The 19,097-nt window shown below is 53.8% G+C and overlaps 1 protein-coding gene and 1 pseudogene across 7 annotated transcripts; both read left to right on the forward strand.

Annotated features, from left to right (window-relative positions):
• Positions 1 to 1,755: 1,755 nt before the first annotated feature.
• Positions 1,756 to 19,037, forward strand: PGAP3 (post-GPI attachment to proteins phospholipase 3). 6 transcript variants are annotated; one of them, XR_004430596.1, is made up of 8 exons: positions 1,756 to 1,994; positions 3,789 to 3,886; positions 5,022 to 5,174; positions 15,399 to 15,461; positions 16,085 to 16,146; positions 16,522 to 16,658; positions 17,013 to 17,119; positions 17,304 to 19,037. XR_004430596.1 is itself a non-coding variant. In XM_033183189.1 (8 exons), exons 1-8 carry the CDS (start codon positions 1,814 to 1,816, stop codon positions 17,365 to 17,367), a joined length of 963 nt encoding a protein of 320 aa, XP_033039080.1. In that variant the 5' UTR covers positions 1,756 to 1,813; the 3' UTR covers positions 17,368 to 19,037. The 6 variants fall into 6 exon arrangements, 4 of the variants coding, with proteins under 4 accessions (XP_033039080.1, XP_033039083.1, XP_033039084.1 ...); XR_004430597.1 differs by lacking the exons at positions 17,013 to 17,119; positions 17,304 to 19,037 and adding exons at positions 13,351 to 13,489; positions 16,915 to 16,988; XM_033183189.1 differs by having other exon boundaries at positions 16,915 to 17,119.
• LOC117067094 lies at positions 17,445 to 19,040 on the forward strand (annotated as a pseudogene). The gene has a single exon (XR_004430598.1). The product of XR_004430598.1 is annotated as an uncharacterized LOC117067094 (transcript).
• Positions 19,041 to 19,097: the final 57 nt, after the last annotated feature.

Consider the following 19,097-nt stretch of genomic DNA (forward strand, 5'->3'; position numbering starts at 1 on the left):
GCCTCAGCCTCCAGAGTAGCTGGGATTACAGGCATGTGCCACCACGCCCGGCTAATTTTGTATTTTTAGTAGAGACCAGGTTTCTTCATGTTGGTCAGGCTGGTCTCAAACTCCCAACCTCAGGTGATCCGTCCACCTCGGCCTCCCAAAGTGCTGGGATTACAGGCGTGAGCCACTGCCCCCAACCTTACGTAGGAATTTTCTAAAGGGGAGAATCCCTACTTTGTCAGGATTTCATCCTCTTTAATCCTAAATGTCCTCATCTTTAAATGAGGATCCTCATAAAAAGACTCATCCCAGAGTCACAGTAAGGACAAAATGAAATTAAAAAAAAAAAAAAAAGGTATTGTAAAAGAACTAATCTGTAAGATGCAAGTAGTATTACCACTGGATTTCCGGTCAGCTCCTGGAGGGCTAAGGGTTGTTTTATTCATTTCAGCTCCTCAGTCAGTATCAGTTGGGTGGTCAACTCCAGGGGACACTATTCATGTTATATTTAACTGGAAGAATTGCCATTCACAGAAAATGCAATGTGAATGCTGCTCCCCAGAGCACCATTCTTAGATAATGCAATGTGAATGGTGCCTCCTGGAGATTTTGCCTTGCTTAGCAAGGTGCTAGAGCTAAGGACTCAGAAATGTTTGTTAAGTGACTGAATGGAATCCCACGCTACTTCTTACTCATTCCAACCCCCAGGACAAAAAAGGAAAAGTTGACAAGGGGTGAGGAGAGTGGGGGAGGATAAAGGTTGATCCTCAGCTACAAGGCTTCTCTGAGATTGGGTGTGGGTCGCTGCTGGTGGGAGTGCAGGGGAGGTGAGGGGGGAGAGGACACTAAAGCAAGCGTCCTGTTCCCAGGGTTCTCCTAATTTTCCTAGAAATATTACATCTCTCCGATCTCAGTGTAGAACCATACTGATGATTTTACAGCCCTGGATTTGTCAAGTTCTTATGTTGATGTATGCTGTTCATTCATTAAACAGACGAACAAACAAACGCACTTAGCGCCTACCATGAGCCAAATTCTGTGCTAGCACTGGAGGTAGAGTGGTGAACAGGATAGCAAAGGTTCTACCCCGCGTCGGGAAGCAATCACTCTCGGGAGGTGGTACTTCAATTGCGACTAGAAAAAAAAAGAGGAGTGAGCGATTCAGACCAAGCCAGGTAGTCAGGAAGCTTGAGGGACATAACCCTCTGAAGTGGGTCTGGAGCAAGGGAGTGAGGGAGACTGGTGGGTAGGGGCCAAATCGCGCAAGGCTTGTGGAGACTGTATTTTATCCAAGGTAATTGGGGAGCCAGTAAATAATTTTAAGAAAAAAAGTGATATGGGCAAATTTTAATTTTTCAAAATGGAGCGCAGGTTGGAAGGGGCAAAAGTAGAGGCAGGGAGAGCCGTTAAGAGGCTACTGCAGCTGTCTTGGCGACACATGATGTCTTTAACCAGGGTGGTGCCAGAAGAGATGGAGAGAAGTGGATAGTTACAGGTACGTTTAGGAAGTAAAACCCGACAGGGCTGGTGATAGTAAACAGCCCTACCTCAAAAAAGATCCTGGAAAAGAAAACACTTTAGTTTGCTCATTAACCCATCAGGCGTCCCCCTTCCCTTAACCCTTAACCCTGTCGCCTCGATATACGGACACAGTAGGGGGATAAGGGGCGGGGCAGGCGCCCACAAAAATCCGGGAACTTTAATTTAAACTGGGTGGACGTCACCGGAGAGTACAATAAAGAACATAGGAACTTCCGGTTGCTCCGGAAGTGGAAGCTTCACATACTCCTAAGCTCCTCCCCCGGCGGCGAGCCAGGGAGAAAGGATGGCCGGTCGGGCGGCGCGGTTGGTCTTGCTAGCTGGGGCCGCGGCGCTGGCGAGCGGCTCCCAGGGCGACCGTGAGCCGGTGTACCGCGATTGCGTACTGCAGTGCGAAGAGCAGAACTGCTCTGGGGGCGCTCTGAATCACTTCCGCTCCCGCCAGCCAATCTACATGAGTCTAGCAGGTAAGCCCCACCCCCACGGTAAGCCCCGCCCATTTCTCTTGCTCCCGCCCCCTGTGCCCCAATACGCCTCTGCAATCCTTGAACCTTAGTTTCCACATGAGGTCTCTTATGAATGTGAGTGAAGCCCCTAAGGTGATGAGAGCCTTACCAGCCTCTCTTACTTTCTCAGAAGCTTTCATTTACTTATTTACTCAATCAAAAGGGTATTTATTAAATACATTCGGGCTACAATGTCTAGGAATGGCACAGAAATCAGACCAGGGTCCCATACATTGGGACTCACAGTCCCCACGGGGACATGAGCCTTCTCAAGTGCAAGGCAGAGAATGATTTGAGACCCTGAAAGACTCTTAAATTAAGAAGTGTTTGGGATAGGAAGGTGTCGGTTCTGGCTTTGAAGAGTTGGGGGCAGGGATCATCTTGGAATGTTTTGTGTGAAGGAGGGACTTTGGACTGGTACATTCAATTTGGACCATAGTGAGCAAAGAACCAACGTATTGAGCACTCACTGTGTGACAGATGTCACAATATGTCCGGTAATTTTTATCACACCTTTTGAGATAGTTGCTCTAATCCCAGTTGTACAGATGGGGATTAGAGAGATTAAATGCCCTGCCCAAGGTCACACAGCCAGTATGTGGTAAAGTGGAGTTTCCAGTTCTGGCCTGTTTGACCACAAGCTTGTCCTCTTTACTATTATGCCACTTTGCATTCCAGACAGAGGGAACAGAGAGAATGGATGCCCTAGGCAGATGTGGGCACATCCAGGAGCTTTATTTACTCACGGAGCAGGATACATGAACAAGAGTAGTGACCAGTATGGTTGAAAAGGCAATTTGGGCCGGGCGCGGTGGCTCAAGCCTGTAATCCCAGCACTTTGGGAGGCCGAGACGGGCGGATCACGAGGTCAGGAGATCGAGACCATCCTGGCTAACACGGTGAAACCCCGTCTCTACTAAAAAAAAAAATACAAAACTCTAGCCGGGCGAGGTGGCGGGCGCCTGTAGTCCCAGCTACTCCGGAGGCTGAGGCAGGAGAATGGCGTAAACCCGGGAGGTGGAGCTTGCAGTGAGCTGAGATCCCGCCACTGCACTCCAGCCCGGGTGACAGAGCCAGACTCCGTCTCAAAAAAAAAAGAAAAGGCAATTTGGAGCCTCAAAAGTCAGGTTGAAGAATTTGAGCTTCATTTTCATAGGAAGGGGGTAAGATAGCAAGAAAGCAAGAACTCTTTCCAGGAGAGTAAGAGCAAATCCTATATTCAGCTCGGCCGGGCGCGGTGGCTCAAGCCTGTAATCCCAGCACTTTGGGAGGCCGAGACGGGCGGATCACGAGGTCAGGAGATCGAGACCATCCTGGCTGACACGGTGAAACCCCCGTCTCTACTAAAAAATACAAAAAAACTAGCCAGGCGTGGTGGTGGGCGCCTGTAGTCCCAGCTACTCAGGAGGCTGAGGCAGGAGAATGGTGTAAACCCAGGAGGTGGAGCTTGCAGTGAGCCGAGATCCGGCCACTGCACTCCAGCCTGGGCAGCAGAGCGAGACTCCGTCTCAAAAAAAAAAAAAAAAGGCAAATATCTCTAATTGCTCACTAAAATATGCATACATATATACACCTCCCCCTATGTGTACATCTCCCCATCTCTCATTCATTCAAATGGGAAGCTAGAATTTTGAGATTTCCCCTGGTTCTCTCCAACCTACAGGCCCTCTTGGCCTGTATTTGAGCTTGTACCGGTTCATGCTCTCTTTCCTCTCTGTGCTGGGGAGTTCACCAGGCCACATTTGTCTGTTTCAGGCTGGACCTGTCGGGACGACTGTAAGTATGAGTGTATGTGGGTCACCGTTGGGCTCTACCTCCAGGAAGGTCACAAAGTGCCTCAGTTCCATGGCAAGGTGAGTTGAAGGGTCAGAGTAGGCATATGGTAGTAGTGTGGTAGGAGTAAGATACCCCCTGGTTGGACCACACTGTCCAAGCAGTCTGAGGCGTGGGGTGATGGGTGTGTGTTTGAGGCGGGTACCTGTTCTCCCCAAAATCTGCTGGTTTCCATAGAATTGGATAGGACCCATGTGTCCTGCCTCTGGATTTGGAGTAGCAATATCTGGAAGGTTTTGGAGTCTCCCCAGAGAGTGGTGCTGGGCCTCTTAGAGTGGTTGAGATGCCCACCTTACTGCAGAGACAAATTCCCTTACCTACTGTGGCATGTTTCCTGTTGCTTCTCCAGTAGGGGTCTGGATTCATAGTAATATGCTTCAGCTTGTCCAGCGAGGCACAGTTTACTGGTACCTTTCTTTCTTTTTTCTTTTTTTTTTTAGACGGAGTCTCCCTCTGTCGCCCAGGCTGGAGTGCAGTGGCACGATCTTGCCTCACTGCAAACTCTGCCTCCCAGGTTCAAGCAATTCTCCTGCCTCAGCCTCCCGAGTAACTGGGACTACAGGCGCGCGTGCCACCACGCCCGGCTAATTTTTTTTTTTTTTTTTTTTTTTTTTAGTAGAGATGGGGTTTCACCATGGATGGTGAAATCTCCTGACCTTGTGATCCTCCCACCTCGGCTTCCCAAAGTGCTGGGATTACAGGCGTGAGCCACTGCGCCCAGCCTGCTGGTATCTTTCAATCCAGTATTATCCCATTCTGGCCTGTTGAGGTTGGCAGGAAGTATTCGCCCCCGTTTTTCACAGAGTAAGTTGAGGCTCAGTGGTAGAGGAGAGGTTGGGACCTGTGTCTTCTGGATGGCAACTCTGTGCTGTTTCCACCAGGCCATACTGAGTCATCTACCCTGACCCATCTGGTCTTCCCAGAGATCAGGGCTTACAGTGCTGTGCCTGCTGGCCAGGATGGGAGTATAACCCTTAACCAGGCGCTGGAAGGGGGCTCATTGGTCTGAAGAGGTACTGAACCCGAGGCTTTGGTCAAACTCCAGAGCTGAGGACCCAGCTGAGGACCTGTTGCTGCAGCATGTCAAGAATAGGTGGACTGGGCCAGTTGAGGGTTGCCTGCCCCTCAAACCCCCTTCATCTGCTCCTTTTTCAGTGGCCCTTCTCCCGGTTCCTGTTCTTTCAAGAGCCAGCATCTGCCGTGGCCTCTTTTCTCAATGGCCTAGCCAGCCTGGTGATGCTCTGCCGCTACCGCACCTTCGTGCCAGCCTCCTCCCCCATGTACCACACCTGTGTGGCCTTCGCCTGGGTAGGTAACCTAGCAGGACTCCTACTGTCTCCCCTTATCTGGAAAGGAGGAACTGTATATCCCTATTAACACCCAACAGGGCTTCTACTTACCAGCTTCCCCTCTGTTTTCCAGGGCTAAAGTTGCAACTACAGGGTGGTAAGGCCTGGGGAGAAAACAGGGAGGGTGCTAAATCGGGCCTTACCTTTCCGGCAGAGCCCTAGGTCAGGCTGTTTGGGAAGGAGAGAGGAAAGAAGGACATTTTTCTTGTCCCGAAGAAGGAAGCCACTAAAAGACCCAGTAGGACAGTTTACAAACACAGAAGGGAGATAGGGGTCTAGAGAGGATGCTGGGACCACAGGTCTTTCCAAGGGCCCCTCTGGAGGACTTGGAGCAATCTCAATTCCAGCCCAGGCCTGATGGGGAGTCACAGCCATAGTCTCTGTCTAGAGCTCAGCCTAGTCTTTGTTTTTTTTGTTTTTTTGGGTTTTTTTGATATGGAGTCTTGCTGTGTCACCCAGGCTGGAGTGCAAATGGTGCAGTCTTGGCTCACTGCAACCTCCACCTCCTGGGTTCAAGCGATTCTCCTGCCTTAGCCTCCCAAGTAGTTGGGATTACAGGTGCGTACCACCACGCCTGGCTAATTTTGTATTTTTAGTAGAGGGGGGTTTCTCCATGTTGGTCAGGCTGGTCTTGAACTCCTGACCTCAGGTAATCCACCCGCCTCAGCCTCCCAAAGTGCTGGGATTACAGGCATGAGTCACTGCACCCAGCGAGCTCAGCTTAGGCTTAGACCATCCCTGGAGAAGCCCAGGTATGGTTACATCTGCAGGTGCAGAAAGGACTGTCAGCTTTACAGTATGGCTGGTCTGAAGAGCTGTATTCAGGGCCTGATATAGTGTGATAATCACAGACTGGGGTGCAGATATGAACCATGAAAGCCTTGGGAAGGACGTGAGAATAAAAGGTTGCAGTGGATGTCTCTAGGTCAGAGCTACCCCTGTAAGCCTTAAGGAAAAAATTTCCACTCACTCACCTTCCTGCTGTCACGAAAGCCATTCACTCAGGTGTTGAGCACCTACTATATGCCAGGCACTTTACTGGGTGCTGGAAATCCAGAAGTCTGCCCTCTGGTGCTCATCATACAACTGAATGTAAGAGTACACCTATGAAAAAGTGCAGTCGGAGAGAGGTGCTTCAGGGGTGCGTGTAATGGCAGACCGAGAACAGCATGGGCTGTCAGGGAAGGCTTCCCTGGGGAAGGGGCATTAAAGGTAAGGTGGGAAGGATACATGAATGTTAACTAGGTAAATTTGAGAAGAGTAGTGGAAGACTTCTAAAGAGAAGTCTTAGGAAGTGCCCAGGTGGGAGAGAGTGAGGGTGGTTCCAGGCAGCCTGACATGCAGGAAATCAGAGAGTAGGTGTGAGCTGGGCGGACTGATGGGTGGTGGATGGGGCCAGCCATGGAGAGCCTCACATTGGAGATCTTGACTCTCAAAGCATCAGGAAGCACAGAGGGATTTTATTTTATTTTATTTTAGATAAAGTCCTACTCTGTTTCCCCTGCCGGAGTGCAGTGGCGCTATCTTGGTTCACTGCAAACTCCACCTCCCAGTTCAAGCAATTCTCCTGACTCAGCCTCCTGAGCAGCTGGGACTACAGGCATGTGCCACCATGCCTGGCTAATTTTTGTATTTTTAGTAGAGAGGGGGTTTCACTGTGTTGGTCAGGCTGGTCTTGAACTCTTGACCTCGTGATCTACCCTCCTTGCCTTCCCAAAGTGCTGGGATTACATGCATGAGCCACCACGCTCAGCCTACGGAGGGATTTTAAATGAGGGTTGCGGAGAAAAGTGGTTTCATGAATAGATTTGTCCTTTGGAAAGCTCATTCTGGCTACTGTGTAGAGAACAGATTGGAGGGGGTGGGAGTGGATGCAATAGAACAGTTGGCAGTTTTAGCACAGGGCCCAGTAGCTAGACTAGAGAGGTGGCATGGGTCTTGGGCATTGGAGAGAAGTAAACTTGAGCTGTGTTTTAGAGATGACATTAAAACTCTTTAAAAATTTATTTTATTTCGTTGGCCGGGCGTGGTGGCTCAAGCCTGTAATCCCAGCACTTTGGGAGGCCGAGACAGGCGGATCACGAGGTCAGGAGATTGAGACCATCCTGGCTAACACGGTGAAACCCCGTCTCTACTAAAAAAATACAAAAAACTAGCCGGGCGAGGTGGCGGGCACCTGCAGCCAGCTACTCAGGAGGCTGAGGCAGGAGAATGGCGTAAACCCGGGAGGCGGAGCTTGCAGTGAGCAGAGATCGGGCCACTGCACTCCAGCCTGGGCAACAGAGCGAGACTCCCTCTCAAAAAAAAAAAAAATTATTTTATTTCCTTAACAAATATGTACGTAGCTCATACTGTATGCCAGGCATCACTCTAAGCATTTAATAAGTGTTAACCTTGTTCATCCATAATAAGTGGCAAAAGACAAATTACAGCAAACTTACCTATAGATCCAACTGGCTTTAATTTGTGATTCATGAATTGGGGCAGCCTCCATTCTACAAAATAGAACGCAAGTTTCCACTGGGCAATAGCAGAACAGTGGGTTTTGTAAGGTGGGAACCAGGAATCAGAACCATAGAAAGAAACCTGATTAGTTAACATCAGGTTTTTTTTATAAGGGTTAAAGCAGAGGAGACTTCCTTACTTGGGTAGACTGGACTCTCCTGTTTTCAGGAAAAGTGGGCTGTTTTGGAACCTATCAGTTCCCTTAAAGTTTCAGTTTGAAGGTCAAGTGCAGTGACTCATGCCTGTAATCCCAGCACTTTGGGGGGCTGAGGAGGGTGGATCACCTGAGGTCGGGAGTTCGAGATCAGCCTGACCAATGTGGAGAAACCCCATCTCTACTAAAAATACAAAATTAGCTGGGCATGGTGTTGCATGCCTGTAATCCCAGATACTTGGGAGGCTGAGGAAGGAAAATCACTTGAACCTGGGATGCAGAGGTTGCAGTGAGCCAAGATCACGCCATTGCACTCCAGCCTGTGCAACAAGAGTGAAACTCCATCTCAAAAAAAAAAAAAAAAGTTTCGGTTTGATTATGTGGCATTTAACATGAGTGACTTGATTTTGGTCTGCTCCCTTGGGTGTAGTGTGGGGGCTCAATCCGGAACAATGGCCTCCCGTAATTTTTATTTAACACAGCTTTTAGGTATTATTATTTTCATCCCCAGTTTATGGATGAGGAAACCAAGGACTGAAAAGGTTAAGTCCAGCCACAGGTCACCAAGCCAGGGTTTGAATCCAGGCATCTGGCTCCAGAGTCCACACTTTCAACATCTTGGCTATGCTGACAAACTTCAAGAGTGGATTAGATGAGGGAAGAAGAATAAGGGATGACCCCTTGTGTTTCTGCTTATAAGACAGTGATTGAGGCCGGGTGCGGTGGCTCCCACCTGCGGTTCCAGTACTTTGGGAGGCTGAGGTGGGTGGATTGCTTGAGCTCACAAGTTCCAGACCAGCCTGGACAACATGGCGAAACCCTGTCTCTACCAAAAATACAAAAAAAAAAAAGCCAGGCCTGGTGGCACATGCCTGTGGTCCCAGCTGGTAGGAGGTTGAGGTGGGAGGATTGCTTGAGCCCAGGAGGTCGAGGCTGCAGTGAGCTGTGATCCTGTCACTGTACTCTTGTCGCTCCAGCCTGGGTGACAAAGGGAGACCTGTCTTTAAAAAAAAAAAAAAAGACCGTGATAGAAGCTGTGGGTGTGGATGAGATCACCCCAGGAGAACTTAGTGAAAAGAGAAGGGCAAAGCCCTGGGGAACCCCGAAACGTAATGGCTGGCTAGAGGAAGATGAGCCAGACACAGAGACAGAAGGAGTAACCAGAGGGGCAGGTAGAGAACTGGGAGATAGTGTGCTTGGATTGTGCCTTCCGGGACAAGCACAGGAAGGAGAGAGGCTTCTGCTGTCCTGAATTTTGCACATGAGAACTGAAGGAGACCCCGGAATCTGGAGATACAGAGGTCTCTAGGACCTTAGGAAAGCTGATAGCTGGGGTGTGCTGCGAAGTCCAGGCCGAGCCTTAGACTTGGGAGGTGGGCGTGGGAAGGAGGTCAGGGAAGGAGGTTGTTAAACCTCTGGGAAACATTGACCTTCCTTAATACTTCCTATTCTATTAATAATAATTGTGGGCCGGGCGCGGTGGCTCAAGCCTGTAATCCCAGCACTTTGGGAGGCCGAGACGGGCGGATCACGAGGTCAGGAGATCGAGACCATCCTGGCTAACACTGTGAAACCCCGTCTCTACTAAAAAATAGAAAAAAATAGCCGGGCGAGGTGGCGGGCGCCTGTAGTCCCAGCTACTCGGGAGGTTGAGGCAGGAGAATGGCGGTAAACCCGGGAGGCGGAGCTTGCAGTGAGCTGAGATCGGCCACTGCACTCCAGGCCGGGCGACAGAGCGAGACTCCGTCTCAAAAAAAAAAAAAAAAAAATAATAATAATAATAATAATAATAATTGTGATAAATTAAGGAACACGAGCCATGTGACAGGCTTGTCTGAAGCACTTTACATACAGTTCCTTATTTCATTCTTATGGTACCCTTATGAGCTCTGAGGTAGGCTCAGGGGGAAAAAAAACATGCCCCAAATGAACAATTAACAAGTTAGCAAGGAGTGAAGACAGGGTTGGCGTCCAGGGCTGTCTGGCTCCAGGGCCTGAGAACTTAGCTGTTCTTCTAGGCCACTCCATGTCCTGTGATGAGTGTTCATTGAGCCTTTGCTGGGGCTGGAGACAGGGTTTAGCACTTGTGGGGGCTGAACCTCCTGCCCCAGGGAGCTAAGCATAGTGGGAGGTGCAGGTCTGGGCAGCCTGGGCAGCAGACAGCAGGCAGAGTCAAGGGGTGCTCCGGTAGAGAGCCCTGGGAGTCGTGAGGTGGGGAGACCACGTCCTCTAACTGAGGAAGTCTGCCAGGCCAGGGAAGCCCGGGGAGGAGGAGAGGTTTAATCTGGGACTTGCAGGCCTGGCAAAGCTTAGACACATACATGTGTGGGGACAGGGGATTGAATTCCAGCATTCCAGGAAACCTTGGCCCCATTGTAGCTGTGTGAATGGGGGTAGAAGAAGAGTAGATGGAGCAGAGAGGCCCCTGAGTGCCAGGCTGAGGGCTAGGGGCTCTGATATAGGCAGGGCCCGGCATCGGCACACACTGTCACAGTCTGGGTGAGATAAAGCCACCACTTCCTGTGTAGGCCTCTTGGAGCGAAGCAGATTTAGTCCTGGCTAAGAAAGCAGGAAGGGCAGAGAACTGAGGAGGTTACACCTGTCTCCTCTCCTTTGGGGTTCTTCCATGGACACTGCTTGTCTGGGCCCACAGCATGTACCACCCCCTTGTCCTCACCTCAACTAGAGAGCATGGGACAGCCCTGCCTGAACTCTGAAGAAGCCTAGAGCCTCCTCAGATAGCCCACAGGCCTGAGGGGACCTCAGAGGGTCCCACCCCTTGTCTTCATAGCATGTGCCAGAGGCCAGGGGTCACTTCACAGCTCTAGTCTTGTCTTCCCTGATTCTCGGATCTTTCACCTCAATGGTATCTGTAACTCAGCTTCCTTCTTGAAGAGGGGGGTCACACTTCCCTAGGGTAGCCTGCAGTCCAATGTGACTAGGGACCCTAGAGAAAAAGCAGGAGATGGCCGGGCATGGTGGCTCATGTCTGTAATCCCAGCACTTTGGGAGGCCGAGGCAGGTGGATCATATGAGGTCAGGAGTTAAGACCAGCCTGGGCAACATGGTGATACCCCGTCTCTACTAAAAATACAAAAATTAGCCGGGCGTGGTGGTGGGTGCCTGTAATCCCAGCTACTCTGGAAGCTGAGACATGAGAATTGCTTAAACCCGGGAGGCGGAGGTTAGAGTGAGCCAAGGTCGCACCGCTGCACTTCAGCCTGGGCAACTGGGCGAGACTCCATCTCAAAAGAAAAATAAAAAATGAACAAAAAAAGCAGGAGATGTTGGATGTTGGGGTGGTAGAAGGCAGATAGTGGGGCCTGTGTATCCTAGGGTACACAGGGGCCTGTGTGTCTTATGGAATACGGGGTTCTGGGACATGGGACCCCGTCATGCTCTCACTAGGCCTTCGAGGGGCAAAGCCTCAGAACCCACACTCCTGTGGATAGCCTAGTTTGGTTTTCCCAGTTGCTCTTGTTTCCAGTTGCCCTGTGAGTTTCTGCAGGAGGGAGGGATCCTGAGCCATATGGAGAGTGCGGCAGTGGACTTTGACCTGGGCCTTCTGGGGCACTGAGGCTCCTGATTTCTGTTGGGGTGAGGGTAGGAAGGCAAGGTCCCTCACCCACTCCGGGCTAAGTCTTGGGGGAAGGGTACCTCAGCTTTGCCTCTGGGAAATGAGGAGACCCTGCCCCCCATCAGGGCTCTTGATAACGTTGGCACAAGAAAGCAGCCCTTGCCTTGCCATTTAGGCCTGGGCTTGGGCGGGGGGCAGCCTGGCAGGGGGTGGGGAGCCCACCAAAGCTCCACATACCATGTGTCTTTGACTTTACAGAGCAGAGGCCCCTGCCATGTGCCAATGCTGGAACGCCAAACCAATTCCCCAGGCCTTCATCCAGTCAGGAAAGGTCCTCAGGTATAGAGAGAAGAGGGTGAAGTGGTGGGAAGCCCAGACCATCTCTGTAGAGTGATTTGTGTAGGTGGGGACCGATTCTTCTCTTCCTCTGTTAAGAAGAGGTAGGTTGCAGCTGTAGTAGAATGATGATTAGACTTCAGGAAGGACTTCCCATGGTCAGACAAGAGCTAGTGGAACAGGCAATGGTGGGAAATCAAAGGATCCTTTGGGATGGTGGAAAAAGCCCTCCTTCTCCATCTTCATCCACCTCTGTCTCCCTTCTCTCAGGAGTGAGCTGGGGCTGGCCTGCCCTGCCTGAGGCAGGGGGTGAGACATTGTGGCCTCTGGAGGAGCCCAGGATGGCAGCAGGCGTCATATTTAACATTCTGCCTCCCCCACTTCTGAGACACCAAGCTATTTTAAGCCCCACTTGTCCCCACCGCCATGGTGTCAATGACAGCCCCGAGCACTGGGGCTTAGCGCCGGGTCGAATTCCTGACAGATCTGGCTCACTTGGCATCCAACCAGTTTCACGGCTGTGATATTTTTGTCTCGATTTTCTTATTTCCAACAGACTGAAACAGCCTCTTGCTCTCCCTCCACCCAGCCTCCGATTCCACCCCCACTGGCACCCTGCCCCTGGCCACCCCTTCTCCTCAGTGTTTACGCAAAACTCTGGGTGCCTGCTGGGCAGCCTGTCGCCCTCCTGGCCAGTTCCCCTGCCTGCCCCCTTCACTCGAGCGTGGCGAGGAGTCCGAGAGTAGCCGTGCCTTGGCATCTTGGAGCTCTCCTTCCTTCCAGAGCCCAGCTGTCCCTTTTGCTTGCTCTTGATGACAAACTCTGAGTGAGGAGAAATGGATCTGTTCGGTTCACATTAATGGGATCACGGCTCCAGAGGAAGGAGGATAGGCTTTTCCTATAGCTGAGGTGTCTCCGTTCCTGAATGGAGAGACTCTGGGGCCCCATAGTTTGACCTCAAACCTTGTGACCCTTGAGGAAAGGGAAGTTGAGGTGCAGGTGAAGGGGCGTGGTGAGAGTCAGTCTACTGGACCTGAAGAAGGAAACTGACATTGATGGGCACCTACTACGGACCAGACAACAAAACCAGCAGCCATTCAGAGGAGTTCCTTGGTGCCAGGCATTCTGCAGACCTCGTGCTCACGGCCTCCTGTGCGGTGGGCATCATTACAAACCTGTTTTGTAGGTGAGGAAGTGGAGGCTCACACATACTGGGTTATGTGTCCGAGATCACACAGCTGCTTAGTGGCTGAGGCAGGACTTGAATGCAGACTCTGTCTCATTGTGGAGACTGGACACTCTTCCCCTAGCCTGGAGCTGTGGAGGTGGGCCTAGGCAGCTGGGAGACCACCCCTTCTCTGCCTAAACATCCTTGGCCTGCAGGGAGAGTGGGAAGCAGACATCCTCTTGGGCCTCAGTTCTATGGGAAGCTGACGGGGTTCCGTGCTCGTCAGGCAAGTGGAGAGAACACTCATGTCTCATCCTGTCCTGGGCTCTGTGCTGTATGCTGTGTTTGTATTGCTCATTAAACCCTTATCAACTATGATTATTCCCATTTTGCAGATGAGAAAACTGAGGCACAGCAAGGCTAAATAACTTGCCCAAGGACACACAGGAAATGCAGAGCCAGGAACTGAACCCTGGCTGTCTGGCTCTAGGGCTTGCATTCTTAATGACACTACCTCCCAAATCTGAGGAAAGGGTGAGAAGAGGAGCACCCCCAGAGTGGGATGCTCCCCAGGGGGGAGGGGCTTTTCAGGGGTGCAGAGGCCAGGCTTCAGGTGGGTCTCTGTGAGTGGAAGGCACCCAGGGAGGCGGTTGGAGAGGGGACCCAGCAGCCCCACCCATCCTGTGGCCCTACCCACATGTTTGCCTGCACACACACCCCCTGCTTTCGGTGTTCTGAGCCACTTAGCTCAGTCCTGCAGTCCTCTTGTCACCTCCCCCTTCCTGCTGTGGGTGACAAGGAGGCCTGGCTGGCTGCCAGTCCCTGCTGCCCTCCCCTTCTCCCTCCCACACCACCTCCAGGGCCACTCTCCTCTCTAAGGATGTCCCTGTTCCTGGCCTGCCAGGGAGACCTGGTCCATGTGATTGCCTGGCCCCGTCTCCAGCCCAAGCCTGCTCCTCTCCCCATGCTGACCCTAAACTTTTCACACTGTGGGAGCAGTGTCCGAGAAGCCACCAGGTTCAGTCCCGTTTTGCAGCCTCCCATGCCTGTCTCTGGGGAGTGGACTGCAGCAGGGGAGAGCCTCAAGTCTGGTGGAAGGGACAGAGTGGCCATCCTCAAAGGAGGAAGCAGCCTGCCCTAGACCACACTGCCTAACGCCAGGCTGGGAAGGAACTGAAGTTTCACTTGAGCCATGATTTGTCCCAGGGAAAGCTTGGGCTGAGAAGGGCAGGGCCCTTTGCCCAGGTCAAGAGGAGCAGAAGCAGCAAGGCTCAGCCCAGAGCCCAGGCCAGACAGGTGCACCAGGCGGCCCTGCGCCTTCCAGAGCTCAGCACCCCGAGAACTTCACTGGCTGTGCAGCAGTTCTGCCCCACCTGCAGCCCTTCTCCTTCCATTCTCTCCTGAGCTCCCCAGACCTGCATTTGGAATGCATCTTACTGTCTGACCCGCCTGCTGCCATGCCCAAGAGCGTGGCTTCTTGTCCTCTCCCTCTGTCCCCCGCCTGGCCAGTTTTCCTGGTACATTGAAGCCAACTGAGCAGTTCCTGGCCTTTCCTCATCTCTGCCAGGCCTGTCCCACCCTAGCGCATCCCTCCCCACCTCCAGGCCATTCCTGGCCTGGCCAGCTGTTCCTTTGGTTGTCACGGTTTCCCAGCCCTTCCCCTCAGCCCACCCAGCTTTCAGCAGTTTGGGCCTTTGCTGTGGACAGTGCCAGCACCAATGCCCACAAGCTCTCAGGCTCGTTCGCTAGATAACCTGTGTGCTTTCTCCACGCAGCGAATTTCCAGGAAGAAGGCGTCAAACATTCCCCTGGGCCCTGGCCCGCTGCGGCCCCTCCAGTCCTGCCCTCTGCTCCTCCCAGGCTCAGGAGCAGCCACTGGTCTGGCGGGTTGGGCAGGCCCAGCCAGGAGGAAGCTGGGCTTGGTTCACCCTCCTCCTGGGAGCCTGGGCCCCAGTGGGATCTACTTGATCTCTCTCCCCTGCTGCTCAGAACACACCCCCAAGCTGGCTCAAACCCCTCCACCCCACCCACCTCATTCCCGCCCCCAGAGGCTGAGGTCACTGGCTCCCCGGGCCCAGGTGGGGCTGTCAACACCTGCCGGTTGGAGGAGGAGGCAAGGCCCCTGGGGGCTGTTGTCTTAGCAATTGAGTAACTAGGAAGCTTGGCTCTGTCGGAACTGGTTCCCAGGCCAGGCCGGAACTTGTGGAGGCTGCAGCCCCCTGTGGCCTTGGGGGTTTGGGGTGGCAGGAAGTCCACCCCAGGGACCCTGGCTGGGTAGGGGTAGAGGGACATAGGTTTGTTCGGAGGGCTCCAGAGGCAGGAAAAGCACATTTCTTGTCCTGCAGAGCTCCTTCCCAAAGGTGAAATGGATGTGAGCCTATGGGGGTCCCTGCCTTAGGGTCAGGGTCGGGGGCCGCATGCTCACCAGCCCCTCCCTCCTCAGGTGTCTCTCAATGCATGGTTCTGGTCCACGGTCTTCCACACCAGGGACACAGACCTCACAGAGGTGAGCACTCCTCTAGCTCCCCCTCCTGCACAGGGTGGTCCCAGAGGAGCCCAGAAGTGGGCAGAGGGGCTCTAGAGGGTCATGCCAACTCCCTCTGAGGAGCACTGGGAGAGTACAGGGTGGGCATCCTAAACCTGTTGGTGCTCTTGATCCTCGTTGAGCCTCATCAGGTGGGGATGAGTATTCACTCTTCTTGCCTGATGAGGCAGCTGAGCCTTCCAGAGGTGGACCGCATGCTTAGGGGCACCCAACTAGTGAAGGGTTGCCACAGGACTTGACCCCATGGCTGTCAGACTCCACACTGTGCTCTGAATTCTATGCAGGGTTGTCATGTCCTGGAGCTCAGCATGAACCCTCCACCAGCATCCCTAAAGCCTTGTTCCTGAGCACATTTTTCAAAAATTGTACGGTGATGTGAACACAAGGCTCAGTCGGAGAGAAACAGTGATAGGCAGGCCCAGGACCCCGCCCTCCATGCCCCATCCCTGAGGGTCCACTTGGAGTGAAACAGTGATAGGCAGGCCCAGGACCCCCGGCCTCCCTGCCACCCTCCCTGCCCCATCCCCGCGGGTCCCCTCTGTGAAGCCTCATGCTGGTCTCTTACCACCTTTTCCTCTCCTCAGAAAATGGACTACTTCTGTGCCTCCACCGTCATCCTACACTCAATCTATCTGTGCTGTGTCAGGTAAGCCTGCTGGGGTGGCTGCAGGGGCAAAATCAAGCCCTGGGGGCAGAAAGGGGTCACCCAGCCCTCCCCTGGGGGTGCTGCCCCAAGGGCCTTCTTCACTAGTCTCCCAACACCTACCCACCCCCCCACTTCTGCTGTCCTGGGTGAGGACTCTGGGGTAGCACTGGGGGCCCTGGCTCCTGACAAGGAGCTGTAGCACTTGGCCCCAGGCTTCTGGGAGGGTTGGAGGCCTGCCCAGCTGGCCTGTTTGGTGGGGAGAGGGGTAGTGGCTTCAGGGGCCATGTACCGATGTTGGGGGGAGGAGATGCTTCAGGGGATGCTGCTCTGGGGATGGGCCACCCGCCCTCTGAGCAACCCTGGACGGTGGGGCAGGACTGTGGGGCTGCAGCACCCAGCTGTGGTCAGTGCCTTCCGAGCTCTCCTGCTGCTAATGCTGACTGTGCACGTCTCCTACCTGAGCCTCATCCGCTTCGACTATGGCTACAACCTGGTGGCCAACATGGCTATTGGTGAGGCCCTGGGGGGGCTTGGGCCATCTGCAGAAGTGCTAGCTTGGGGTGCGAGTGGGAGGTTGGTGCCATTCCTGGAGAAGGAGGTTCTAGAGAGACCCTTGGGGTAGAGGAATGGAGAAGAATTTGAGGTGGGAGAGAGAGGAGGCTGGGAGGAGAGTCTGAGGATGATCCTGGGGTCAGAGAGCGTGTTGGGTGCGGCCTTGGGGAGAAGGAGCCGAAGGAATGAGTCTCTCCTGCCCCCACTGGCACCCAGGCCTGGTCAACGTGGTGTGGTGGCTGGCCTGGTGCCTGTGGAACCAGCAGCGGCTGCCTCACGTGCGCAAGTGCATGGTGGTGGTCTTGCTGCTGCAGGGGCTGTCCCTGCTCGAGCTGCTTGACTTCCCGCCGCTCTTCTGGGTCTTGGACGCCCACGCCATCTGGCACATCAGCACCATCCCTGTCCACGTCCTCTTTTTCAGGTAAGTGCTGCCCCCTGCCTGGTGCTCACCTTCTTTGGACCCTTCCTTGCCCATTCCTTAGGGGAGACTGGGGGCTCTGTGTGCCCATCCTCCCCCTCCCACCTTGCCTGCACGCACCCCACCCTTGTCCCCATGCGAGCTCTCAGAGCTGTGTGCCTCAATGGGCTGCTCCTTCGGCCCACAGCTTTCTGGAAGATGACAGCCTGTACCTGCTGAAGGAATCAGAGGCCAAGTTCAAGCTGGACTGAAGACCTTGGGAGAGAGTCTGCCCCAGTGGGGATCCTGCCCCCGCCCTGCTGGCCTCCCTTCTCCCCTCAGCCCTTGAGACGATTCATTTTCTCCTTTCAACTTCTTGAAATTGGACGTGAAGGATGTGGGCCCAGAATCATGTGGCCAGCCTACCCCCTGCTGGCCCTCACCAGCCTTGGAGCCTGTTCTAGGAAAGGCCTCCCAGCATCTGGGACTAGAGAATGGGCAGCCCCTCTGCCTCCTGGAGCTGAACTGGGGTGGAACTGAGTGTGTTCTTGGCTCTATTGGGAGGACAGCTGCCTGTTTCCTCCCCATCAGCCTCCTCCCCACGTCCCCTGCTGCTTGCTGGGTCCCGAAGCTGTCTATCTACCTGGGAGACCAGGGACCACAGGCCTTAGGGGGATACAGGGAGTCGCCTTCTGTTACCAACCCTCACCCTCCTCCAGGACACCACTAGGTGGTGCTGGATGCTTGTTCTTTGGCCAGCCAAGGTTCAAGGCCATTCTCCCCATGGGATCTTGAGGGACCAAGCTACTGGGATTGGGTTTGGGAAGGGGTTTCACCCTGATCATTGCCCTAGCCAGGTTCCCAGGAGGCCTCACCACACTCCCTTTCCGGGCCAGGGAAAGGATCTAGTGCTGCTGTCTGGTTGAGAGCCTGCCACCGTGTGTTGGGAGTGTGGGCCAGGCTGAGTGCATAGGTGGCGGGGCGGTGAGCATGGGCCTGGGTGTGTGTGAGCTCAGGCCTAGGTGCGCAGTGTGGAGAGGGGTGTTGTGGGGGAAGAGGTGTGGTTTCAAAGTGTGTGTGTGCAGGGGGTGGGTTAGCGTGGGTTAGGGGAACATGCGTGTGAGTGTGCTGGGGGGCGTGTGAGATGCGTGGCTGCCGGTGAATGTGTCCACAGTTGAGAGGTTGGAGCAGGATGAGGGAGTCCTGTCACCATCAATAATCACTTGTGGAGCGCCAGCTCTGCTGAAGGCCCCACCCGGGCGGACAGCCAGGACCTCTCCATGGCCAGGCTGCCTGTGTGCGTGTTCCCTGTCTGGTGCCCCTTTGCCGGCCCCCTGCAGACCTCACAGGGCCCCCACACAACAGTGCCCTCCAGAAGCAGCCCCTCAGGAACAGAGGAAGGAAAATGGGGATGTCCGGAGCTCTTTCCAGCCTCCTTTTCTCCTTGCCTTGGCATGGCTGGCCTTCCCCTCCAAAACACCCATTCCCCTGCTGCCAGCCCCTTTGCCATAGCCTGACTTTGTGGAGGGGGAAGGGGCGATTTGAGGCAGAAGGGGAGAAAGCTTATGGCTGGGTCTGGTTTCTTTCCTCCCCAGAGGGTCTTACTGTTCCAGGGTGGCCTCAGGGCGGGCAGGGGCCACACTGTGCCTGCACTCTGGTAAAGGTGACCCCTGCCATTTACCAGTAGCCCTGGCATGTTTCTGCCCCACAGGGATAGAATGGAGGGAGCTCCAGAAGTTTTCCGTCCCAAAGGCAGTCTCCGTGGTTGAAGCAGACTGGATTTTTGCTCTGCCCCTGACCCCTTGTCCCTCTGAGGGAGGGGAGCTATGCTAGGACTCCAGCCTCAGGGACTCGGGTGGCCTGTGCTAACTTCTTTTGATACTGAGAACTGTTTTAAGGTGGGAGGGTGGCAAGGGACGTGCTTAATAAATAAATTCTCAGCTCACCTGCCTTTGTTCAGCTTCTTTGCATGAATAGGGTGGGCTGGAGGGCAGGAGAAGAC

This window comes from Trachypithecus francoisi, unplaced genomic scaffold (genome assembly GCF_009764315.1).
Source record: "Trachypithecus francoisi isolate TF-2019V2 unplaced genomic scaffold, Tfra_2.0 Lachesis_group20, whole genome shotgun sequence".
NCBI lineage: Eukaryota > Metazoa > Chordata > Mammalia > Primates > Cercopithecidae > Trachypithecus > Trachypithecus francoisi.